Here is a 27384-nt window from a genome sequence, read left to right as displayed (position 1 = left end):
TTTGGGGATCCTTCTAGACTGAGAGCAAAAGAACTGACTAGGAGAAAGGGGCCAATGGGAGGAGAAGCTGACTGAGGCCCTACAGATAACCTAAATTACAAACCTCCTCCCAGGGGAGATGGGGATTCCTGGCTTGAAGAGTGTAAGGAAGATGCTGAAGTATAGCCCAGCTGTTGGAGGAGGGCTAGAGTCTGGCACATTCTCATGTTCCTCAGCTACCATCATATATGCCATTATGTGCCAACAATGCCCAGATGCTTTGTATATTGGACAGACCTCACACTCTCTTAGACAAAGAATTAATGAGCACAAAACAGACATAAAAACACTCCTGATCCACAAACTTGTTAGTCGGCATTTAATGGTGTGGGCCATTCTGTTAATGACTTAAGAGTTTGCGTATTATTGAAGAGAAATTTTCACAACACCCTTCAAAGAGAGGTTGATGAACTCTCTTTCATATTCAAATTAGACACATTAACACATGGTTTGAACCGAGATTGGAATTTTCTGGGTCACTATAGGGGCTCGTTTGCATACTTGGCTTAATCTAATTCTTGACTCCCCGCCCCCCTTCTGCCTCTCTGCTCTCTGATTCGCTCACCCTGATAGGTTTTTTTTTTCTGATTTGTCCACCTTGATTACTGTGTTTGGTTCTCTGTACCTTAAATATTGAGTCTGTTCTGGTATGGCTGTGGTCTGAAGAAGTGGGTCTGTCCCACAAAAGCTCACCTAATAAATTATTTTGTTAGTCTTTAAAGTGCTACTTGACTGCTTTTTTGTTTTGATGGGGAAAGGAAGTTTACTTGGTTTCTTGTACAGAGTGGAAGTGAACTCCAGAGACTAAAACATGGTGTGTGCTCTGTACAAAGAACTAGTAAACCAGACCTCAGGAAGGAGGTAATTTGTCTGAAGTAATATGCTCTGTGTAATTAGAAAAACCCTGAGCCGTGCTGAGGCACTGCCCCATCATGGCCACAAGAGGGTGTGCTGGACAGCCACAGACATTGACAGGTGTTTGAAGAAAGGTTCTGTTTTGAGATTTTACTGTAGAAAGGGTTCTGTTTGTCTCTGTGATTTCTGCATTACATTATTTCAGTTTACACCTGTTCTCCAGTTCAGCTCTCCTAGCTCTATCTAATAAATGGAAAGATCATTTTCTTCATCCATCACCCTCACCACCAACACATTCTGCGGAGAAACTGTTTCCTTCAATAGCATCTGTTTAACCCAGTAGCTTTCAGTGCAATGGCAAAAAATTAATGAAGATAGCGTGATCACACAGGTAATGGTGCTTGTAAAATTTATTTCTGCTAATAAATCAACCAGATAAGAACGCACTTCATTTTGCTAGAACTGTGTTTAGCAGGAGTAAAAACAATCTGATCATATATGTATTAAATAGAACAATTACAATTGAACCTACAAAGACAGCACTGAAAATGCACCTTTTTATGTTCTCCTGTCTCAGATTAGAACTATTCCATACGTAGACTTGAAGGTAACTCCTCAAACACAAACCCAGTTTTCAACTTCCCCACAAAACATGTACCATTAGTAGTATTTCATTCAGCTTACATTGTCCGAGCCCCAATTCTGAGGCATGAAATTTGCAGAAATATATATTAATAGTTTTAAGACAGTTTATAATTTTATCTAAATGACCACTTTCCAGTCTTGTAGAACACTAAAAACTCATATAATTTTTCACTACAAAGAGCCACATATCACTTTCTATTCAAGAATTAAACACAAGCTTACAAGAGCTACAGCCATATACGTAAAGCTGCAAAACCATATAAACAAGCCTCATGATACCTAGCAGATCATCCAGCTATAAAATCCTACTCAAGCACATCATTGCAAAGAGTTCAATTATATTACTAGTGTTATTGCACAATCATGCTGGCAGGAAAGAACAAGTGGGATTCCACAGGGGTCAGTTTTGGGGCCAGTTGTGTTCCCTATCTTCATCAATGATTTAGATAATGGCATGGAGAGTATGCTTATCAGGTTTGCAGATGATACCAAGCTGAGAAGGGTTGCAAGTGCTTTGGAGGATAGGGTCAGAATTCAAAATGATCTGGACAAACTGGAGAAATGATCTGAGGCAAACAGGATGAAGTTCAATATGGACAATATGGACAAGTACTCCACCTAGGGAGGATAGCAACAGAGAGGTTGCCATGTTAGTCTGAATTCAAACAAAACAAAACAACAGTTAACGTAGCACTTTAAAGACTAACAGAATGATGTATTGGGTGATGAGCTTTCATGGGACAGACCCACTTCATCAGATCAATAGCATTTCACGTAGGGAGGAACAATCAGTTTCACACATACAAAACAATCAGTTTCACACATATAAAATGAGAGGTGACTTCCTAGGAAGGAGAACTGCAGAAGGGAGTAAAGAGGTCACAGTGTACCACAAGATCAATATGAATCTTGATATAATATAATGTTAAGAAACTACAGCTTTAGTTTGGAGCTCCTCTGGAAACACTCCTTCAAGGTGAGAGTCCGAGCTGCACTTTGTTTCATCCTAACCTTGGGCCTTTTCTTAGCCTCTGGACGCTGCCCATCCCTGCCTCCTTTCCCAGTCCTCTGCCCTGAAGGGCTGAAGAAAATTGTAGGCATGCTGCTCCCCTGGCTCTCTCTCTGTTCTAGGCACAGGCATCTCTTATAGCCTGTCCCTCTTTCCAAGAGGTCTTGCTTACTCTGTCTCCTGACTTCTATGGACTAGGACTCTCAGTAGCCCTGCTCCTAAAGGGTCAGATCTGGTAGCATGATTATGAGGGCTTAGGACTGTCCTTAAAGGGTCTGTATAACAAAAAACTATTAAACTGACCATGTTGCATCTATTCGGTATTTTATATGCTTGAATTTTAGAGACTTGTAACATGCTTAATATGATCAGAAACTACTTTCCAAAATACTTGCCTACAGGTTCAGGATTAACAACAGTACACATGCAACTGCAGAATTCCTTTTGACTTTCTTTCTTATTGTAACTTGGACTATTGTGGAAAACTGATGTGGACAGCTGTTCACTAATCAGACATGATAGTTAATTTACCTGACATTCTTCTTGTACTGCAGGAGAAGGCAGTTACTCCAGCTTTTGTAAGTATGTTTTTGTTATCTATTTCCATAGAGCAAACAGAGCGAGTTGTTTTTGGAATCACTACTTCATGAAGTATTCAGTACTGTGCCAATGAACATCTTCAATGGATCAGTCCAATCCCAATGTGTCTTCACTCCTGTGTGGTTAGCCAAGGGCCAAAGAGCAGGCTTGAATTCCTATTCATCTTCACTCAGCCTTTGAGAAGCCTTTTGTTACATCCAATATTCAGAGACTGGACTTCCTAGAAAAATATTAAAGGACACTGTCAGCATCAGATTTTGTCCCAAATATAGGGCTTTAAAAGTACTGCACATTCTTAAAAGCTCCCACATTTTTAACATTTATACACTACCCTACAGGGCTTACAGCACAAGTTTTGCAGCACTGTTCTAGGGCAAAAGAGCAGAAGTGAAATTGGCAGGACACTAAAAAAACACCCAAGTATGATGCATCTGACGAAGTGGGTCTTTGCCCACAAAAGCTTATGCTCCACTAAATCTATTAGCCTGTAAGGTGCCACAGGACTTCCTGTTGTTTTTATGGATACAGACTAACACAGCTACCCCTCTCACACAGAATGCCCAAGTAAAACTGACATATTCAGGGTCCAAAGGAAAAAAATGCAGTGATCTGAAATGCAACATACGCAAGGTGTTTTTTTTAAGTATGCTTCTTAGTTTTCAAAGAAAACACAGTTGGTTGAGAACCTCTTCTCACTACTTCCAGTACTAACCGAAACTTCAGCATAAGGTCCAGATGAAATCTTAGCCAACTCATTCCTCACTTGCCTTGCTTGGGCTCCAGATTTTCCAAATTAGAGAAGGAACTCTGTGAAGATATTTACGTGTTCCATGATGCTCATCTGCTTACACAAGAAACTGATGAAACTTTACAATTTAAGCATCAGCTGCAGGAACCTTGGGAGATGGTGAGTGCCCCTAAAAGAAATGACTCAAATAAGCTATTGGTTATGGTCTGTAATACTCGTCACTCTAGCTTACTAGTTATCACTTTTGGCAAAGCAGCTCTTTCTAGAGGAGAGGCATTTTGTATGACCAAAAACGATGCCAGAGGAATTTCAGGATACACAGAGTAATTCCTAAATGTGATATTTGTTTTCATTCTAAGCCACAGATAGCTACATCAAATTAGAAGACTCATATAAAAGTGGCTACCTGAAGTGTGCATTGTCCCACTCCTTGCTGCTCCTCCTTTTCCTCACCTAGAGAGAATGAAGTTGGGAGGAGAGATAACTCAGTGGTTTGAGCATTAGCCTGCTAAACCCAGGGTTGTAAACTCAATCTCTGAAGGGGCCATTGAGGGATCTGGGGCAAATAGATTTTTTTTTTTAAAGAAAAGGGGTGGGGGGCAGATGGTGCTTGGTCCTGCCATGAGGGCAGGGGACAGGACTCAATGACCTCCCAAGGTCTTTTCCAGTTCTAAGATGTGTATCTCCATATATTTATTGAATGGTGTCCCTGACCTCTGATTGCCAGAAGCTGGAGATGGATAGCAGGAGACAAACTGCTTGATCATTGTCTTCAGTCCACCCCCTCTGGGGCACGTGGCACTGGCCACTGCTGAGGGCTGGATGGACCTTTGGTCTGACCCAGTATGGACATTCTTATGTGCTCCTCTTCCTCTTCCTGGACTTGAATCTGTAGCTGCCCCAAAATAAGCAGTCCTGTAGCACCTTAAAGACTAACAAAATTTCTGTACCCTTTGTCCTCCAGTTCAGGGTGCCACCTTCTCTCCTTGCAGCTATGTAGTTGTTCTTCCTCCATCTTTCTACACACTATTGTGTTCTTTAGTATATAAAACAAGCTGACATGACTGAGAAGATTTACAGTGCTGATAGAGATTGTGCTTCATACATTTCAGTGAGATTTTTTGTCTTTCTTCTGATGAAGACTAGAACAATAACAATTAACAACTGAGACCAACTAAGACACATTGGAGTAAGAGGCATGTATACAACTGCCACCTGAAGTGCTCTTACACACTAATTCTTATACTTAACACACTTAGAAATGCTGTCAGAGTGGTAGCTGTGTTAGTCTGTAGCTTCACAAAAACCAAGCAGTCCAGTACCACCTTGAAGACTAAGGTGCTACAGGACTGCTTGTTTTTTTTAAACTAGCAGTTTCCAAATTGTGCTCACTGGATCACAGATCATTTGCTAGGATTTCTCAACACTGACCTGTTATGTGGACTTGCTCCCCATGTTTCCAATTACTCAGCTGTATTAGCAAGGCATAAACACACAACACTATTAATCTTTCCATATTAAATATTTGTTGTTGCTAGGATGGTCGTGCAGGGAGGAGATCTGTGGGACACTGTTAGAATGCCTCTCACCCCGTGAAAAAGTCCGTCTGATCTGAACAGGTGTTTTTGAAGGATGGGAACTGGACCTTCTATGTCCCATGCAAGGCCAAGCACACTCAACATTCAAGCAGCATTTGCCAAACCTTGCCATTGGGTTACCTTAAATTTGCTGCATTTAAGGCCTCAGCTCCTGGAGTCAAATTAACACAGTAGCTCAGAACGTCTGTTTTCATTTAACTATGGTCTCCTGAAAGTTGTGGAGATTTTTCCCCCTAAAAGTATTTCTCTGTACCATAAAATGTGAAAAAAAAGCACAAGACCCCCAAAATGTATTATTTTTGAACTTCTTTTGAATGGGTAAAGAAGCTCATTGTTTTGGAATGTTTGGAGGCTGGCCACACTGCATACTCCATTTACACAGGCATATTTCAGTGAGTGATGCTGGGAGAGACAGTAATCTCAGGACTACTAACATAGGTTTTTATTTACATGACAACGATGACGCATCCACTAAAGACAACCTCTCACATAGAACCTCTCATATATCCCCCTCACCCCACCTCTGTCACCCCAGAGACCCAGCTCTGCCTGTACCAACCCCCACCCCCCAGTCACCCCAGAGACCCAGCTCTGCCTGTACCAACTCCCACCTCTCAGTCACCCCAGAGACCCAGCTCTGCCTGTACCAACCCCCAGTCACCCCAGAGACCCAGCTCTACCTGTACCAACCTCCACCCTCCATCTCTCAGTCACCCCAGAGACCCAGCTCTGCCTGTACCAACCCCCACCCCCCAGTCACCCCAGAGACCCAGCTCTGCCTGTACCAACCCCCACGCCCCAGTCACCCCAGAGACCCAGCTCTGCCTGTACCAACCCCCACCCCCCAGTCACCCCAGAGACCCAGCTCTGCCTGTACCAACCCCCACCTCTCAGTCACCCCAGAGACCCAGCTCTGCCTGTACCAACCCCCACCCTCCATCTCTCAGTCACCCGAGACCCAGCTCTGCCTGTACCAACCCCCACCCCCCAGTCACCCCAGAGACCCAGCTCTGCCTGTACCAACCCCCACCCCTCAGTCACCCCAGAGACCCAGCTCTGCCTGTACCAACCCCCACCTCTCAGTCACCCCAGAGACCCAGCTCTGCCTGTACCAACCCCCACCCTCCATCTCTCAGTCACCCGAGACCCAGCTCTGCCTGTACCAACCCCCACCCCTCAGTCACCCCAGAGACCCAGCTCTGCCTGTACCAACCCCCACCCCCCAGTCACCCCAGAGACCCAGCTCTGCCTGTACCAACCCCCACCTCTCAGTCACCCCAGAGACCCAGCTCTGCCTGTACCAACCCCCACCCTCCATCTCTCAGTCACCCCAGAGACCCAGCTCTGCCTGTACCAACCCCCACCCCCCAGTCACCCCTGGAGACCCAGCTCTGCCTGTACCAACCTCCACCTCTCAGTCACCCCAGAGACCCAGCTCTGCCTGTACCAACCCCCACCCCCCAGTCACCCCAGAGACCCAGCTCTGCCTGTACCAACCCCCACCCCTCAGTCACCCCAGAGACCCAGCTCTGCCTGTACCAACCCCCACCCTCCATCTCTCAGTCACCCCAGAGACCCAGCTCTGCCTGTACCAACCCCCACCCCCCAGTCACCCCAGAGACCCAGCTCTGCCTGTACCAACCCCCACCCCCCAGTCACCCCAGAGACCCAGCTCTGCCTGTACCAACCCCCACCTCTCAGTCACCCCAGAGACCCAGCTCTGCCTGTACCAACCCCCACCCTCCATCTCTCAGTCACCCGAGACCCAGCTCTGCCTGTACCAACCCCCACCCCCCAGTCACCCCAGAGACCCAGCTCTGCCTGTACCAACCCCCACCCCTCAGTCACCCCAGAGACCCAGCTCTGCCTGTACCAACCCCCACCTCTCAGTCACCCCAGAGACCCAGCTCTGCCTGTACCAACCCCCACCCTCCATCTCTCAGTCACCCGAGACCCAGCTCTGCCTGTACCAACCCCCACCCCTCAGTCACCCCAGAGACCCAGCTCTGCCTGTACCAACCCCCACCCCCCAGTCACCCCAGAGACCCAGCTCTGCCTGTACCAACCCCCACCTCTCAGTCACCCCAGAGACCCAGCTCTGCCTGTACCAACCCCCACCCTCCATCTCTCAGTCACCCCAGAGACCCAGCTCTGCCTGTACCAACCCCCACCCCCCAGTCACCCCTGGAGACCCAGCTCTGCCTGTACCAACCTCCACCTCTCAGTCACCCCAGAGACCCAGCTCTGCCTGTACCAACCCCCACCCCCCAGTCACCCCAGAGACCCAGCTCTGCCTGTACCAACCCCCACCCCTCAGTCACCCCAGAGACCCAGCTTTGCCTGTACCAACCCCCACCCTCCATCTCTCAGTCACCCCAGAGACCCAGCTCTGCCTGTACCAACCCCCACCCCCCAGTCACCCCAGAGACCCAGCTCTGCCTGTACCAACCCCCACCCCTCAGTCACCCCAGAGACCCAGCTCTGCCTGTACCAACCCCGCCACCCGGAGACACTGCTCTGCCTGTTCGCGCCCCCGCACCTCACAGCGCCCCGCCTCCAGGCAGCGGGCGGGCTCGGGAGAGGCGGCAGTGCAGCCGCCAGGGGTCGGGCTCACGCCGCTGCCCTGCCCCTCCCCTCGACTCCTTCCCTCACGCGGCGGCGGCGGTTGCAGGAGGCGGCTGCGTTCGGAGCCCGCATGTCCGCGCCGCGGCCCCAGGCGGAGGGGGAGGCGGCCCCGGGCCCCCCCCCGCGCGGCGGGGAGCCGGGGAGCAGCACCCAGGCCTCGCACCGCCTCCTGGCCTACAGCGACGCGCTGCTCTCCATCATCGCCACCGTTATGGTGCGTGAGTCAGCCTCGGGCCGCCGCCCGCCCCCCCCGTGCTCCCGAGTGCTCCGCCCCCCCAGTGCCCGAGCCCCCTCAGAGCGCTCCGCCCCATCCCAGCGCCCCCAGCCTCTGCCCCCCCCTTCGCAGCCCCCCGCCCCCACCGCTTCCATGGAGCCCCTGTCTCCTGGCACCCGCTCCTGTTCCCCTCGCCCCACCTTGTGTGACCGCCTCCTCCTACCCGTCCCCCCTCCACCTGCCCCCCTCCACTGCTTCCCCTCCCCCCCCCGCACACCCAGCTGCCCCGCATTCACCCGCTCCCTGGAAGGAAGAGCTTCAGAACGGCGCCGCTCTTTCAGCAAGGGGCCCGTGTAGGTTTCCAGCCAAAAGAGATCAGGCGCAGTATTTCTATTGCATTAGCATCCAGAGGCTGCTGTCAGGACTGGAATCCTGTTGCGCTGCGTGGTGCACACAGGCAGCCCTGCTCTCTGCCCCAGCGGGGTGACATTTTACAGGAATAGGAGTGAGGGAGAGGCACCAGCCAGGAAGCAAGTTCCACATATGTATATACTTATAAGAAAATTAAGCCAATGTGTAGTCTCCAGCAGCCCCACGCTTACCCATCCTTTAGTGGTTGATTGTCACTTGGTTAGTTCCGATTCTGTTAAAAAATCCGCACTGGACACTGCAAAGGTGCATCAGGTAACACAGCTCTAGGGAAGAGTGGACGCAGCAGGTGAGGTCTGTACAGAACTTTGAAGATAAAAGGTCGGTGTATGTGCAAATGTTACCTAGCATGGTCTAGTGCATAGTGACAAAACAGGTACTCAGCTTCTTGTAACTTGCTTTTTGAAATCTGTTGTTCACCTCCTTTCTACTCAGGCCTGCATGTGCCAAGTGCACGGTCAATGGAAATGTTTTCCCTTAGCTCTTTCCATCTGGGGAGCGCCTTAGAGTGGCACCTTCATGGGGTCGCTGTTCCTCCACCCGTCAGTTCCTTTTTGCTAACAGAGGAACGAGTGTGGGTATTGGAATGCACATGAATAACAGATCTCAAAGAACAACAGTTATGTGAAGTGTAAGAGGGGTAGCCCAATTAGTCTGAATCTTCAAAAACGACAAGAAGTCGTGTGGCACCTTAGATTTTGGAGCAAAGTAGGTCTTTGCCCACGAAAGCTTATGCTCCAAAATATCTGTTCGTCTATAAGGTGCCACAGGACTTCTTGTTGTTTTTGTAGTTGCGTGAAGGTAACTCTTTTTATTTCTTTGAATGCTTGTTCACATCGATTCCAGTCAGATGACTTCCAAGCTCTCTTCTGGAGGCAGAGTTGGAGTTAAGGAGTTGCTGACTGGAGGACCCTCGTCCCAACAGCTGCATTGTCTTTGGCATGCTGGATGATGGCGTAACGAACGGTGAAACGTACTGAAGACCAGGTTGCCAATGTGCGGATTTCCTGGATAGTCCAGAAAGGAAGTTAACAAGTCTTGTGCTTGTTAAGAGTGAGCACTGATTGCTAGAGCTGGGACCTTGGCCAGCTCATGACATGTCTGTATCTAGTCCCTTATCCCAGATGAGATGTGTGATGGTGAGGGCAGGCATCCTTTCATTTGGTCAGGCCCTGCTGTGAACAGTTTCTTCGATTTTCTGAAAGACTTAGTGTGCTCAGTGTAGAACCCTCGTGCTTTCCATACATCTAGAGTGTGTCACCTCTGCTCTTGCACACTAGCATGTGAGTTGGGAAGGAGGACTGGTAGGAAGATACTTTGGCCAGTGTGGAGCTGAGACACTACTTTGGGTAGGGAGGTGGAGTGGGGGTCTGAGTTGCACTTTGTGTTTATGGAAGACCATATGGAGAAACGTAAGATTAACTTGGACACCTTACTGGCTGATGTAATGGCAGTCAGGAATGCCACTTTCCACTAGAGGTGAAGAAGTGAGCATGTTGTTTGGGGTTCAGATGGGGCCTCCCTTAATCTGGAGAGGACTAGGTTGCGGTCCCTAGCAAGAATTGGTTATTGTAAATGAGATATGAAACAACCAACTACCTAGGGTTAGTGAATGGAGAGTGGAGAGTATCCTTTTTCTCCTGGATGGAATGCCGAGATGGCTACCAGCTGTGCCCTGATGGAGGAGTTAGCCAACCACTGTTGTTTCAGGGTAGTAGATACTCATGTACAAGTGGTATTGATGCCTGAAGCGGGAGTGTGCAGCACTGTTTACGTGAGCATAAGAACCTTCTCCACTATGCTAGGTAAGTGGCACTGATGAACTGTTTCCTGCTACTGAATATAGCGCATCCCTCACCATTTTTAAGCTTTGGAGCTCTCTAGGATTTAACTATAAAGCTTTCATGCTACAAGATGCAGGGACAGAAGGTCCGAGTGAAGGAGGTGGCTGTGTCTTACATGATGAGATCAGGAAAGAGCATTGGTACGCTTAGGGCTTCCACTGAGAAGTTCAGAAACATGGTGTATCCATTTTGGTGCAGCCATACTGGAGCCAGCAAGATGACTTCTGCTCTGACCTTGAGGATGTTGTAATTTGTGTATGAGTATGAGCAGGAACACATGTATGGCCCCACCTCCATAGGGCAGAGTGAACATGCCTGGGATGGAGCCCAGACTGTGCTTCTGAAGGGAGCAGAATATCAGGCACCTGCTGTTGCTCCTGGTGGTGAATAAGTTTACTTGGGGAACCCCTACCTTTGAAAGGTGGAATGTAGGATGTCCACTTGGGTTGATCACTTGTGGGTGAGAAACATCTTTCTGAGATGGTCTGCAAGTTTGTTTTGTAGCACAAGGAGATGAGATGCCTCCAGGTGAATGGAGTGGGCTATACAAAATTCCCAGAGCTGGAGAGCTTCCTGACAAAGAGGTGAGGAGTGTGAGCTCTGCCCTGCTTGTTTATGTGCAACACAGCGGTGGTATTGTTGGTCAGCACTACCACACCAATGTCACTGTATTCTGTTGTGGAAGATCCTGGCAGGCTAGTCTCACCACTCTGAGCTCTTTCATACTGATGTGGAGAAAAATTTCAGGCTGTAACCACCAGCCCTGTTTCTGCTGATGTGCCCAGATCTGATATTTCTGTTACTGAGGTCATAGGTGGTTGAGGGATGCTGAAAGGGACTCCTCAGCTGCGTCTACACGTGCACGCTACTTCGAAGTAGCGGCAGTAACTTCGAAATAGCGCCCGTCACGTCTACACGTGTTGGGCGCTATTTCGAAGTTGAAATCGACGTTAGGCGGCGAGACGTCGAAGTCGCTAACCCCATGAGGGGATGGGAATAGCGCCCTACTTCGACGTTCAACATCGAAGTAGGAACGTGTAGACGATCCGCGTCCCGCAACATCGAAATTGCGGGGTCCTCCATGGCGGCCATCAGCTGGGGGGTTGAGAGATACTCTCTCTCCAGCCCTTGCGGGGCTCTGTGGTCACCGTGGGCAGCAGCCCTTAGCCCAGGGCTTCTGGCTGCTGCTGCTGCAGCTGGGGGTCCGTGCTGCATATACAGGGTCTGCAACTAGTTGTTGGCTCTGTGTATCTTGCACTGTTTAATGAAAGTGTGTCTGGGAGGGGCCCTTTAAGGGAGCGACTTGCTGTTGAGTCCGCCCCGTGACCCTGTCTGCAGCTGTGCCTGGCTCCCTGATTTCGATGTGTGCTACTTTGGCGTGTAGACGTTCCCTCGCTGTGCCTATTTCGATGTTGGGCTGAGCAACGTCGAAGTTGAACATCGACGTTGCCAGCCCTGGAGGACGTGTAGACGTTATTCATCGAAATAGCCTATTTTGATGTCGCAACATCGAAATAAGCTATTTCGAAGTTGGGTGCACGTGTAGACGTAGCCCTCATGAGCCATGTGACAGTCCAGCCACCACTGAAAAGAATCTCGGGCTCAACCAAGTACTGTTACTACTGAGTCCACACTGTCCCAGCCTGAGCAATAAGCTGTGGCAAGCCATGTTTGGTGTGGTTTGAGCCTCTGTCTGACATGCCTGACCACATAGCTGCAAGCCACCGTTTGTCCCAAGAGGCTGAGCCATACACTTGCGGTTGTGATGGGGTATCATCTGAGAGTCCAGTTGATGTCTGCCTTTGTTAGAAATCTGGACTGTGGTAGTGTCCTTTACACCTGAACCGAGTCCAGTGCTGCCCCAGTGAATTCTGTCTGTTCAGTCAGTCCACATTGAAGAAGAGTCCCAGCGTACAGAAGGTGTTTGTGAGTCAATGAAGCTGGGACTCCACATGCTCCCTGGAACATCTCTGCAGCAGCTAGTTGAAGTAGAGAGGCACCTGCCTCTTGTAAAGAGAAAGGCGGCAACCACTGACACATACTTGGTGAACGCTCTGGGAGCTGTCGATAAACAGAATGGGAACACTGTGAACTGATAAAGTCTGTGGTTGACCGCAAACCTCACAAAATGTCTGTGGGCCAGCTGGCTATGTGAAAGTATGTGTCTTTCATATGTGGGTGGCATGCCAGTCTCCCGAAGACGTGGAAGGAATGATCATGCTCAGGGAGACCACGCGGCATTTCGACTTTCCCATGAACTGGTCGAGACCTTGCAGTTGTAAGATGGGTGTAAGACTCTCCTTTCCCTTGGGAATTAGAAAATAATTAGATGAATGCCTTGCCCCTTAGCTCCTGAGGAACCTCCTACGCTACCTCTGTGGGTAAGGGGCAATTGCACCTCTTGGATAAGGAGCTGCTCGTGAAAAAGGTCCCTGAAGCAGAGGGATAGGGAAGGTGGGGGTGTGGATGAGCAGAACTGGAGAGACTATCCCACGTCTATTGTTCAAGGAACCCAGTGTTCTGATGTTTTATGTGACCATACATGGTAGAAATGAGAGATTGTTCAGAATGCAGAGGAAGGGATCCAGGATGGAGGCAGGTAACCATCCTGTGGTGTGCTTTGAAAATCTTTAGGTCCCAGTGATAACTTCATAGGGCCCTGTCCCTGGCTTGACGGTGGGTTAGAACACTCGCATCTTCTGTTCCTATGGTAGTATGATTTCCTGCCTTTGGCAGGAAAGACAGTGCCTCTGCTGTTGCTGGGGTTGAGGCTTAAATGATTTCCTTTGGATAGCAAGTGTGTGCATGCTCAGGAATGTGAGATTCTTGAGGTTCTGGAACCTCAAGTGTGTTTGGTCCAAAAACGGCCCGGTGCCCTCGAAGGGAGTGCTCCGAAGTGTCTCCTTGACTTCTGGAGAGTGACCAGAATCCTGGAGACAGGGTGACCTCCTCATGACCACCCCAGAGGAGATTGCATGTGCTGCAGAGTTGTTTCAGTCAAGAAGACCTTCACTGATATCCTGGCTACTGCCTTGTCCTCCTGTATGAGAGCAGAGAGCTCTGCTCTTGACTCTGCAGGGACTCTTTGAATTTGGACATAACATCCATAGATTTAAAACTGTGCTTTGTGAGGCTAGCCAGCTGTAGCTTCCCATCTGGGTAAACTTTCCTCCCACAGAGGTTTCCTCATCTTGTCCCTAGGGTCTGGTGCTTTTTGCCCTGTCCTTTTCATTGACTGCTGAGACTAGTAGGGAACATAGATGCAGGTGAGAGCACAAAAATTCATACCCCTTGGAGGAGAACAAATGATTTTCTCTCTCTTCCTTTGCAATGGATCATATGGAGTCTGCCACACAGTTTTGTTGTTCTGTATATAGTTTTTATTAAGGGTACCCTAGAAGGCCCCTCTGGGGTGAGAATATACACTGTTGGGTCCTGAGGTTACTTCCTCCACCTGAAGGCACGTGTTACAGGCAGTGCAGCGGAGCAGGTCTTGGTGTGCCCTCTGATTGATGGGCAGAGGACCTGAAGCTCCTGCAACTGCCTCATCAAGCAAGGATGAGGAGCGGTCGGGGGTACAAGGTTGTCCTGGTTCAGGGAGTTTTTCTGCAAGGAGGTCCTGGAGTTGGTGCTCAGATTGGTGTCAGGGAAATGTTGCATCATTGTGGGCTTTCCTCTATATGGAATCAGTATAGGTGGTGCTGGTGGTGTCTCTCTAGCAGCTGGGGGTTGAGGTGCCATTATGTCATTATGCTCTTTGATGGCATCATAAGTGTCCAATGTGGAGGATGGCTCCAGCACCTCCACCATGCACTGTCCGCCAGAGAGTCACTTAGTGCCGGAATGAATGATGCTTACGGCACCAGAGTCAGTGTCACAGGCTCCTGTGGGTTGGTGGCTGTGTGCTTCCTCTGGAGCCACTGACACGCCCTGGTCGCTTTGCAGCTATTTGAGGAGAGCACCCTTTCTCTGCCCTCTTAAGGTGGGTGTGCAACACTTAGGCTGTGGAGTGGTGCTGGTGCACTGCTTCCTGCTGTGGTGCCAGGGGTTCTCAGTGCTGAGGGTCTCTCACACCGGCGTCCTTCCTCAGCACTGATTCATGGATTCCGTACCAGTGACCGGGTGCTGATGGACGGAGTGTAGGAAAGTTTTTTGGTTTTTTTTTTTTTTTTTCGGTTCTAGGTTTAAAAGCCTTCCAAATTGTACAGTGCTGAGATTGATGCACCTGCCCTAACCTTAGGCTTGAGTTGTGGGAGTCATTGTTGGGCATGGGCTTTTGGAAAACACCGCAAGCCTTAAATCACTGGGCTTGCAGCATGCCTCGTACACCAGACTGAGTGATGGTATAGAAATGGTCCTGGTTGCCAGTCTCTATCACCAACTGTGCCAAATATTAACACAAAACTGAACACGAGCTCTAAGCTAAGAGAGCATTTGTGAGCAAGTGAACGCAGATCTAGTGCCTCCACGGATGGTAAGAAGGGATTTGAGTTAACTGTGTGAGTTAACTGTGTTTAATTGGCAGCCTTCCCTGAAAGTCATTGTATCATTTCATATAACACCTTCCATCTGTCATTATAAAGGTTTTTTGGTATGCTGAAGCTCACTTTTTAGTACAGTAGCACAAGAGACTTATATAGTCTGTCCAATAATGGGATTTTCTTATTTCAGATTTTGCCTGTGGCCCACACAAAGATACATCCAGATCAGGTACGGTATATTTAGTATTTTGTTACATATTTATTCTGCCTCTCTGCCTGTTAGGATGACATTTCAATTTTACTTTCATAGTCAGATTTGGCTCCAATTACAAAGTTACAAAACCTTAAATGAAGATGAAACCAACCGTTCATTCTGTAGCAGGTGAACCATTGAACTGAATCTGAGGGGACTGATGTACTAAAAGCTTGGTTCTTTAGGGGGAAAACAAACAAACAAACAAATCATGATTGCCTTACAGATTAGTATATTTCAGGGCCAGAAAGTACTATCTCATCTGTTCTCCAGTATAAAACAGGCCATAGAATTAAATTTGTTAGCCGTGTATTGAGCCCAATAACTTGTCTGATTAAATATCTTACGTAAAGATATCCAATCTTGATTTGAAGACATCAAGAGATGGAGAATCTGCCTGTGTAATGGAAGTTGGAAGATATTTTAGAAGATATTTATAATTTTCCGTATATATTAATTAGTTTAATAGTTAATGTCATCAAAATGATTTCAAAAGAAATAGGAGAGGCTAAAGAAAATACAGTAGTAACATGGGCTGGGTCTACACTTGCTCCCAACTTTGAAGGGGGCATGTTAATCAGGACAACAGGAGATGACTAATGAAGTCCTGCAGTGAATATGCAGCACTTAATTAGGCTAATTCTCCACTGCAGCCACTTGGAAGCGTCAAACTTCGAAGTGCCAGTGTGCGTGTAGCCACGGGCACTTTGAAGTGCCTGGGCTACTTGGAAGTCCCTTTATTCCTCAGAATTTTGGGAAATAAAGGCACTTCAAAGTGCCCATGGCTACACGCGTGCCAGCATTTTGAAATTTGATGCTTCCAAGTTGCTGCAGGGGAGAATTAGCTTAATGAAGTGCTACCTTTTCATTGCAGCACTTCATTAGTAATCTCCCATCACCATGATTAACATGCCCCCTTCAAAGTTGGGGACAAGTGTAGACGAGCCCACGGCGAATTTAGTGAAATATATACCAAAGACGCATGGTTGAAAAAAATAGAAAATCAAAGACTTTCAATATTGGGCTACTTAGGTAGCACATATGCAGGTTCTTAAAAACATTTTTATTTCTGTACTTAGCGGAGGGTAGAAACATCCATCTAAGCAACTCTGAATAGCATATCTAGAGCCTTGCACATCTGTGGGTATCCGCAACCCCAAATGTGGATGTGGACACCCATGACTCATTTTTTCAGACATATATTAAGATATGAATTTTGTATCCGCACAGGGCTCTGAGCATATCTCCTTAATGTACGGGTGGTGTTGCAGTTCTTTCATACAAACATTTACTTACAGGTACAGTTTAATAACAGGAGTAATCCTGCTGAAGTCATTGGGAACTTCCACCACACACAGCCTTAAAACCTGGTAGTAAGTGAACCTGAGTATAGTTCAAAATAGGGCGCCAGATTAGTGATGTCCCTTGTTTTCCATGTAGCAAGCAGGTAGTGCAACAAACTTTCCATAGCTGAATTACTTCTCAGTTACCCTCCATTGGACTAAAATAGGAATGTGTGTGTTTCCAAAAGAGTGCTCTTCCATAGCGTCTATAAAAATAACCCCGTCATTCAAATACGTGTGTAACTTGATTTGTAATTGGTCACATGCTGATGTTAATTCTCAGTTCTGTTACTGCCTGGGGGCAAGTTACTTCACCTCCATGCCTGTCTTCTTTCCTGTCCTTTGTCTTGTCTCTTTAGAGTACAGGTTGAACCTCTATAGGGTGGCATTCTCTGATATGGCAACATCCATGGTCCTGTGGTCCCATAAGGTTTGTTTACAGCCACCAGTCCTGGCTCTCAGCAAAGCAGATTTAAAGAGAGAGCTACTCTTTTGAAAGTGTGTGTCCACACATCCCCCACTCTTTCAAAAGAACGGGCCAGAGACTGAAAACTCAGGTGCCATGAGGACGGCTGTTTAGAAAGAAGGGTCCCCAGCGTGTCTACACATGCTTTTTTCCAGAAGAATCTTTCGGGAAAAGGCACTCCCCCTCCTCTGGGAGAGGAAGAGGGCTGTCAGAAAAGTGCTGTGTTCTTTCAGTTTAGTTTTGAAATAATGCAGTTTGTGAGTAGACGCTCTGTGGGATCTTTCAAAAGAGCCCCCAGCTTTTTGGAAAGATCTCACTGTGTAGATGCAGCTTCAGTGTTGTATGCTGTTATTTAGCTGTAGTTTACCCCTAAATGTCTTGTAAGAGCCCAGTAAGCAGTGGAAGTGTTGGTAATGCTGCTAGACAATATTAATCTCCTGTGGATCTGCAAATACTCTGATTCTGCACCGGTCAGGTCCCAAGAGTGCCAGACTAGAGAGGGTCAGCCTGTATAACTCTGCCAGACACTTTCTCCTTATGTCTCCATGCAGTGCCTACCATACAGGCACCATACTGACTGCCCTATTTCAGTACTGAAATAATGATGACAGTATGTCATGTTGACTGGCCGGCTGTAGTTAAAAAATTGGTGGATGTAAGGATCAGCCCATATCTTTTCAAACCACATCATAGACATCGTAAGGGTATACCAGTAAGCTAAGCAAAAAATCACTGCCATGTGGAGTTTGTATTCCACATTAGTCACAAAGGAAAGATGGACAGTAACAATGTAGAGAGAGGTGATGTGTCAAAGCAAAGTCTATAACAGCAGAGAGATGCTTATCACTATGTATCTATCCTATTAGTTATCTTTAAGTATTTTTTAAATAAAACTAATACTAATAAATAATAAACTAATACTATAAATAAAGATACGGTAGATGTCAATAAAACAAGCTGTTACGGTAGCTTGTAAAAGTTCCATAGCATTCAGAAATCATAATCTAAGTAATCCCTGATACCTTAATGATCTCTTCAATTCAACTAACAAATATAGATTTAATCAAATTAGTACAGAGTCATACCAGCACACACCAAGCTTTGTGTTTAGCAGCTTTCCTCCATAGAACATTATATGCTTTATTGAGGATAAATATTATTGTCCTCTTTTCACAGATGTGCAATTGGACACATGGAGAGGTGTGTAGTAATTTATGAAGGATATACAGAAAGTCAGCTTGATTAATAGTTAAGTTTCTTTAACTGTAAACATAAGTGATTGTCTTGCCTTGTAAAAGTGAGCAGTACCAAAATCGTCCATATTTGTTTCGCAATGGTTCCCATTTTTATTTGGTATTGCAGAGTCTAGCATGTCTTATGCAGTCACCTAGGTAATGGGAGGAGATATTCCAGAGTGCTTATAAGTGTCTGAGCTAATTGTTTTATGGTACCATATGGACTATAAATCAGCAAAGAGAAGTAGTTGGAAGAAATCTACATTTTTAGCAGGCAAGATATTCTCAAAAATTTATTCTGCACTGTGAAGCTATCACTTGTTTACAGATATTGGTAGCTGATTTCAATGTGCAACATTCCTCACATACATATTTTTCAGTAATGTGCTTCTATTAATAATATATTTTGTTTCAGAAACTAGGTGAAAGTGTTCAACAGCTTCTATTAATGAAAATTGCAGTCTACCTGATGACATTTTTAATAGTAACAGTGGCGTGGGCAGCACATGTAAGGTATGAAAAAGGGGAAATCTTTTTCTGGCATAAAAGCAGCTAATTCTTTGTAGGAAGTTAAACAAGATTAGTGGAAGTGATGAGATTCTATCTGAGGGTAAAGGTTTTCTGGACAGTTGCTTTACAGTTGTTTTGCTTTACAGCCGCTTTGCTTTACAGCCAAAGAGGATTAAAATATTTTATAATAAGCCATCTTTTGAAATGTTTTTAAAGCTCCAAAAGCATAAGGTAAAAGAGATGTTTGGGAAACTTCTTTCAGCTAACAGTGGCAGATGGTACAAACATTCCATGTACAATATTACCAACAGATCTGACCCACCACAGTAGCAGCAAACTAATGGAAAATGCTATTTTTAAAGTCAAGCTATTTTAAAGTTGTAGACTGTAAAATGCACAAGCGCTATTCAGAATATAATTTCTACCATATATATAGTTGGAGACATTCAAATAGCAACCAGCATCACTTCTCTCCCCAGTTGCATTTTCTTTAAAACAGAGTGAAAGATTGGTGAGACTGCATTTCATAGGGGATACAGACTGTGCACCTTCTCAGCATGCTTTATTAAAAGGAAATTTAAAAGGAATCCTTTCCTCAGTTTTCTCTTTCTTCTTCCCACTCTGCCCAACCATCCAAGCTTCTTTTCTTGACTGAAGGCAGGTTAGCTGGAGTTTATTTCCTAATTTAGCTAAACAAAGCAAGTTTCCTTTCATATGGCGCTGCTCAAGATAAAAAACCACCACAATCCACTCTTTTTTTCAAGGCTTGAACAGGCTGGGAGGGAAAAATAACTGTTTCATCCACTTTTTTCCCTGAGGCTTTTCCCTAATTTCTCACTGATATACTGTAACTATATATGGTAAATAAATAGCAGTTTAAATAATTTGATTCAAGGGCTTGTTTTCCTAATGATATTAGCTTAGTGAAATAACTGTCTTACTTCAGGCTTAGGTATACCATCATAATTAGTACATTTTGAATGCATATAAAAAGTAAACATTACTAACCCTCTTTAAATTATCTTTTAAAAAGGCTACACAATGAATAATACATGGCTGAAGAAAACATGGGTAGAATATCTCATTACTCAAATTATAAGATGCTAAAGTCCTGCCTTTCAAATAGAGAAACATAAAAAGATTTGATTTCCTGTGGCTCATCTGTAATACTTTACCTATAAAATGGCTACATCTACCAAATGAGTGGCTGGGCATTTTTTTTCCAGTACCATCTCTAAATATACTCCAGCCATATCAATCTACTCATGATCAATGTAGGTAAGGTCTTGGAACAAATTTTGAAGGAGAAAATAGTTAAGGATGTAATTGGGATAAAATACAAAATAGTTTTTAAAAAGTTGATCATTCCAGACCATCTGCATCTTTTTTGGAGAGCATCACTGATTTTTTTAAATACAGGGATGCAGGAGCTCTAATCTACCTGGATTTTAGTAAATCATTTGATACAGTTCCATGCAAGAAATTTTAGTTAAATTGGAGAGTATGGGAATTAATATGAGACTTTTGAAAGGTGGGAGAGTTGCTGGTTAAAAGAGAGACTACAGTGAGTCATGCTGAAAGGTGAGCTGTCATACTGGCGGGAGGATACTAGTGGAGCTCCTCAGGGATCAGTCTTGGAACCAATCTTATTTAATATTTTCACTAGTAACCATGAAACAAAAAGCGAGAATATGCCAGTAAAATTTGTGGATTCAGCCACGAAAAAAGGCTAATGCAGTTCTAGGACATATTAAGTAAGGTATTTAAAGTAGAGACAGGGAAGTGTTAGTACCCCTATAAAAGGTAATAGTGAGACCTCATCTGGAATATGGCATGCAATTTTGGTTTCCCATGTTCAAGGAAGATTAATTCAAACTGGAACAGGTGCAGAGAAGAGCTACTAGGATGATCTGAGGAATGGAGAACCTCCCTTATAAAAGGAGACTTGGCTTGTTTTTGAGGAAAGATAGGATTGGTCGCTATAAATACATGAGAAGGCCACTTATGAACATGAGTAGATACTTTGACTTCAGTGGATTTAATCATGTGTCTGCATGCTTGGGCTCAGTTAACCGTTCTGTTGATGTCAGAGTAAATAAAGTCCAGCTCACTTTTTCATATCTCTGTTAGTTTTCCAGTAGTGAAAATGTATTTCAGTAAACAGGTACAATTCAGAGGAGTAGCCAAATTAGTCTGTATCCACAAAAACAACAAGAAGTCCCGTGGCAACTTATAGGCTAACAGATATTTCTCAAGTTTGCATTGCATCTGATGAAGCAGGTCTTTGCCCAAGAAAGCTTATGCTCCAAAATATCTGTTAGTCTATAAGGTGCCACAGGACTTCTTGTTGTTTTTGCAGATACAATTCAGAATCTCTTAAGAAGCAGTAAGAAAAAGCCCCATTTTTACATAAGCTCTCTCCAGATCCTAGCTGCTCTTTGAAAATAAGAAACAGACGAGTCACTAATTGTCACCCCCTACACAACTCAATTTGAATTTCCTTATCTACCATCTTTATTTTCTTAATTTTTTTGTGGATTATATTATCAGACACTTACTTTTAGTCAAGCAGATACTTCTTTCTTTCTGGGTTGTTTATTATGTAAGTTGCTGAAAAGTGGGAATGTATTTCTGATATAATGTCAATAGTGCCTCTTTTTACTAGGTTGGTTGGTTTGTGACTTTGTGTCTTGTTTTTGCAGATTGTTTCAGGTGATTGAACTTATAGATGATGTCCTTGCCCTTCTAAATTTGGTGAGTATCAATCATAGTTAGTAATGAACCAACAAACACAAGGGAGATGCGTAAAGGCCACTGTTAGAGCTTTACCTTTTGTTATATTTATGTCCAGATACTGTCAACAAAGGGGCTATCTTTTTAAGCTGAGTAGTTTAAATTGGACAAACAGCAAAAACATAAATCACACAGCTTAATTTCCTTTTTCTATAAGGGAAACTGAATTGCATATGCAGCTCTTGTTGTCCCAGAGGAATTCAGCCATAAACTAAAGAAAGGTTTAGTATCAGGTCATTCGGGGAGTATATCTAAGTAATTAAAGATAGGAATTCAGAAGGAACCTCTCGTCTCTAATGGTCTGTATGCTGGCTGGATTCCTATTTTTAAATAGAAAAAATTAGTTTAAATGGCAGAAGTTAGGATTTTACCTCATCCAGTGCCTAAGGCTGGGTTTGGATCACAAATTACAGCTTGGAGCCTATGTCTGTTCAGTTTTTTTTTTTCAAAAACTAATATTTGAATATGAATATTTGAAGTAGAGATTAATCATAGTTTTTTCTTTTAAAACTCTGTCTAATCCTGAGTGATCAGTTGGATTCTTGAACCACATAAATGAGCTTTACATTGATCCTAAATTTTATTTTTAGTTTAAAAACAATATTTCAAAAGTTACTTGCTATCCTGTTTGGAGAGTTTCTTTTGACGAGTAACACTGTAATAGTTGAATAGTGACAGAGAGATAGCCTTGTAGTCTGTATTCTATCAAAACAAAAAAGCAATCATGTAGCACTTTGAAGACTAACAAAATAATTTATTAGGTGATGAGCTTTTGTAGGACAGCCACACTTCATAACATAGCTTTACCAGAACAGATTCAATATATAAAGCACAGAGGTCCAAAAATTGTCATCAAGGTTGACAAATCAGAAGAGCAGAGAGACACCGGGGGTGTGAGGTGGGGAAGTTAAGAGTTAGATAAAACATCAGAGTATGTAAACCTTGATAACAATTTTTCTGATTTGTCAACCTTGATAACAATTTTTGGACTTCTATGCTTTATATGTTATAGAGTCTGTTCAGATAAGGCTGTGATCTAAAGAAGTGGGTCTGTCCCACGAAAGCTCATCACCTAACAAATTATTTTGTTAGTCTCTAAAGGGCTACCTATGACTGCTTTTTTGTTTTGACTTTAATAGTTGCATTGTGATTGTGAGAGTCTGCCCTCTACTGGGAGTATTGATGAATTTCTCCTAAGTGTCATAACTTTATTCTGTTGTTTTAACCTCCTTCAGTTGACAGTCAGCCTGTCACAAAATTTAATGAAATAGAAATGTTTAAATGATCGTGTTTACAACAAATGGACATGAAATACCATAGGGAACACTAGAAACAGTAAAATATTAGGAAAGCATTGAGACATTTAATCCTCATCTAACATAGTGTTTTAGTCATACATCTTTATGTGGTTGATGTTCTGTTTTTTTAGCTTTTTAAAAAATGTGAAACATTGCGGATCAGAAAATGTGTGTGTTCAGTCAGCTCAAATTAGAAATGTATTATACATGGGAAGGTATCAAGTTTCTGCATTACTTCTTCAGAAGGCTGAAGGAATGAAATAGGATGGAATCTGAATATAGATCCACTACAAAACAAAACAAAACAAAACAAATGTAAACAACTGGACTAGTGATGACAGACATTTTAGTACTGCTAAAATATCCTGGAGTTGAAGTGTTGAAGCTGAAAAGTCACGCCTGTTGAATATTGTGACTTAGGGCAGGTCTATGCTTAAAGCACTTCAGTGAAAACAGACTATGCCAATGGGAGAGCTTCTTCTGGTGGGTTAGTTATCTTACTCCTGTGGGGGGAAGTAGCTAGGTCAATGGGAGAAGCCCTACTTCAACACAGCACTGTCTGTACTGCAGGTGAGGGCAGTATAAATGCATTGCTCATACCCCTGATTGATGGAGGTATACCAGTCTGAGGGCTTGTCCATGCTTACTGGGGGATCTGCGCTGTAGTGATTGATCCCTTGGACGTCAATTTAATGGGTCTAGTGAAGACCTGATAAATCAGAGACTCTAGTACATCACCGGAACAAGAAGTGTTAGGGAAGTTTTTGGGAGAGTTTCTTATGTTGACACCCCGTAGTAGAGAACCCATGGTAACTTGACCTACAGTATGTTGACTCCGGCTACGGTATTCACGTAGCTTGCATTAGAGATTAGAATTACTTATTTGTTGGTATAATTCCTAGTAGTGATGGACTTCCAGGGCTTAGTTGAGCTTGTTTTGCAAATATGTGCTTTTTTCCTTCCAGGCATGTATGATGCTCATAACTTTCTTACCATATACAGTAAGTAGAATTTACATTTTTGTTCATGTTTATGTCTGCTTTAATTTTTAAAAATGCCAGAGCTTTCAAAAACTCAAGAGAGAAGTGGTATGGCACCTGAACCCTACTGCAGTGCATAAGCATAATTTTTCTGATACGCCTAAAAGCTGAACTCATTAAAACATGATTAGGGGTTCCTTTTTTGAGAGTTTATTATTTTCATTGTATTGGTTTATTTTAATAATTTTTTAATTTAATGTAGATTTCGAAAATCAGAGTTTTTCAGGACATTCTCTCTGTGTAGTGTTATGAGTAGAGGAAGAATATGTGTGTGTTATGTACATTATTCATTACAATAGCATATGTTATGATGAGTTATCTCTCTGTAGCATTCCCAGCGCAGTTTAATGTGGTAAAGTGGAACCATGCACCTCATTTAGAGCCAGTAGTACACAGTCAGGCAGCAACAGAGACTTGAATACATAAATAAGAGCACAGTACTGTGTTAAACATAAAACTTCTGAAACAAGGAAAGTTTTAAAAAAAGATTTGACAAGATAAGAAAACTTTCTTAGCTTGTTTAAATTAACATGGTTAATAGCAACATTTCTCTTCTGCATAGTAAAGTGTCAAAGCTATATTAAGTTAATGTCCAACTGCAAACTTTTGAAAGAGCAACTGTAAGGTTATGAACATTGCAGAGTTAGGAACAACATCTATTCTCGAGGGCTCCCTCTTTTTGGAAGGGGCTTGGTTAAGAGGGATTTCAGCAGATGCTAATTAGGTGCTGACATGAATATGCAGAACCTCATTAGCATAACGGCAGCTGCGCATGATTTGAAATGCCGCTTTCCGAATGCATGCCACCTGTGTAGATGGGGCCTTTCGAAAGGAACTCCCTTCCCCCCTGACTTCGAAAGCCCCTTCTTCCTAAAGCCGAATAGCTTTAGGAAAGAGATGATGATAGAAAGAATGCTTGCCTCTGTATATCTTAAAGAATTTCACACTTGGATAAGAGAAGTAAGCTCAGAATAAGGCAAAATATTTGTTTGTTTGTTTGATAAAAATTGAAATAAGAACTCTGTCCATTGTTTGAATCAGAAACTTTAGTGTTCCTCTATTTTTTTAAAGAACTTGTTGGTAGAACAAGCACTGATACTTGTAGTTAAGATTATCTAGCATTTTCCATTATAACAACCTGTTTCCATTGCTTTTAATTCTACCATTGAGCTGAAATGTTTCCCATGCTGGATGGCTGCTCCTGCCTCCAAAGTGCAGAGTTAGAGCTTTGGATTTGGGGGGAAGAGAACAGCAGGAGACCGATGAGTGGGCAGAAGGACTTGTAACCACTAGAGAACACTCCCTTGTTGGCCATGGAAATGAACATAGAAGCCCTGAGTCTCAACATTCCTCTGCTGTCCATATCCCTTGGGAAATTTCTTATCTCCCTCTAGTGCTGGTCCACAAAAGTATCAGAAACTTACCATCCATGACTTCCTTGGATGTACACCCAAAGGTGTCCGTGCTGTTGAATGACTACCTGTAAGGAGGGATGATATAGTTTCATGGGTTGGAATATGGTTTTGTAGATTTTTTTTAAATAGAATAGTGTATGCAGCAAACTACATTAAATAATATTAGGCTTGCTAAGTTAAGTGCTCAGTTTAGGAACTGGCACCATATAAGTTTTCAAAGCAGCTTTTATTTGGCCTTCTGCATACTTTTTCACATAACTTTTAATTGAAGATATGGAACTTGCTGCTTAAGAAATCATTGAGGCCAAAAGTTTAATAAGATTCCAAAAGAGAGACATTTATATGAAGATTAAAAATCAGGATTAGAATAATTGTAGCCGTTTTTGTGGGAGAGGTGTTGAACCACACATTTCTGTGCTTATCTCTGACCATTAGATCGGGTTAGGACTGACACGATGTCTGGAGTGGCTCATGACCATGAGTGCCAACCTCAGGGCAGACTCATGAAGTACAGCAAAACTCCCAAGTGGTTTGTGTGTTCTCTAATTAAATTTCATCCACCAAGCATGAAGTGTGAGCTGTTGATGCACTGTAACGGCCTTACCATGGAGTCATGCAGGCACATGCGCCTTCCTGATAGACATTCCCTTACACCAAAAATTACATCAATATTCAGATGAATCCCAGTCCCACAGGACCAGTCATTTGTCCCAGGGGAAGTGCATTTTCAGTCGCTCACAAAAGACAATGCTTATAGTCAGTCTTGTAAATAACAAACTGAAGGTTTACTAACTAGGGAAAAGATATGAGAGTTATTGACAAGACTGAAGCAGGTAAACATACAGAGACAAATGAAATTCAGTCTTGTGTTCTAAAAAAGTAACACTATGAAATATAAAAATAACACATGAAAACATGATTGGGGCTTCTGTTTTATGGGGTTCATTAACTTCATTTTTAGGGTTTATTTTTAATCATGTTAAATGTAGATAACCAAAACTGGGGGCATGATAATTTATTTTTGTGTATACTGTAATAGTGTGTGTGTGTGTGTGAACATACGTACACATTATACACACACGCGCACGCACAGCAGGCACTTAAATGTTAACTTATACAGACATCGTAAGTAAGATTAACACATGCATGAGATGGCACTGATATGCCACTGTCACAAGGGCCTAAGGTGGGGGATGGATTATTCTGCAGCTGCTACTGAGATATTCTTACACCTTCCTCAGAAACCTCTGGTGCTGGCCACTGTCAGAGACAGGTACTGGACTCAGTGGACTCCGGTCTGATATAGTATGGCAGTCACAAGCTTCGTATGCTATGCTCAGTAGAAAATTCCTTAAGGAAATTAAGGATGCTCTTTTCAGTGCAGGACTCGGGTGATGTGCAGTAAATGAGGCTTAAGCCTACACATTGCTTCGCAAGGATAAACAGAAATATTGAATAACTCCCCATTCATGGAGCACCGGTCATCCTGTGCGCTGAACAAGGCAGAGGGCCTATGGCAAAAAGTACTGGGTTATGTAACTGGAGACTGTTATGCTGGAGACACACAAGGGTACTGAATTAAGTTTGCAAGGACAAAGTTCTGGCATTTTCCACCTTTGGAAAGCTGGACTTCAGTCTCCTCACCCTTCTAATGTGGTGTTTATATCACTCTACAATACACCTGAACCTTCAGGCTCAACCTGAAGCAACAGGTAGGGTGGTCATGGAGAAGACCATAGCCACTGAGTCCCAGGTCCTGCAGTAAGTATGGTGCAGTGATCTGGTCATATGAGTTCATTGCAGGATTGGGACCCAGAGGTGGCATGAAGGAGTTCAGGGTTAATCATTTGCTTTGGGCCCACGTCTGACATTGAAAAAGTCCCACTGTCTCAAATCTCTGAATACTCCAAGGATTAAGGAAGCCACCTTTTGTGTCAATTGGGC

General features: G+C 44.1%; 2 protein-coding genes across 5 annotated transcripts in view; one reads left to right on the top strand and one right to left on the bottom strand.

Annotated features, from left to right (window-relative positions):
- Positions 1-3218, bottom strand: part of LOC142013327 (S-adenosylmethionine synthase-like) — a 35429-nt gene extending 32211 nt beyond the window's left edge. For 3 of the 4 annotated variants that reach the window (XM_074994560.1, XM_074994563.1, XM_074994562.1), the window contains exon 1: positions 3080-3218. The gene's annotated coding sequence lies outside the window, so the exon portion shown is untranslated. The remainder of the gene's footprint in view (positions 1-3079) is intronic. The other variant, XM_074994561.1, reaches the window with a different exon arrangement.
- A 4971-nt stretch (positions 3219-8189) lies between these two features.
- TMEM175 (transmembrane protein 175) overlaps positions 8190-27384 on the top strand; it is a 40315-nt gene continuing 21120 nt past the window's right edge. Inside the window, exons 1-5 of the mRNA XM_074994559.1 lie at positions 8190-8333; positions 15278-15316; positions 18800-18897; positions 21597-21648; positions 23951-23986. Of these exons, the coding sequence (XP_074850660.1) occupies positions 8190-8333; positions 15278-15316; positions 18800-18897; positions 21597-21648; positions 23951-23986 (369 nt within the window). The remainder of the gene's footprint in view (positions 8334-15277; positions 15317-18799; positions 18898-21596; positions 21649-23950; positions 23987-27384) is intronic.

The sequence above is a fragment of the Carettochelys insculpta genome, chromosome 5 (assembly GCF_033958435.1).
Source record: "Carettochelys insculpta isolate YL-2023 chromosome 5, ASM3395843v1, whole genome shotgun sequence".
NCBI classification, from domain to species: domain Eukaryota; kingdom Metazoa; phylum Chordata; order Testudines; family Carettochelyidae; genus Carettochelys; species Carettochelys insculpta.
This window is presented reverse-complemented; position numbering and strand designations above follow the sequence as displayed.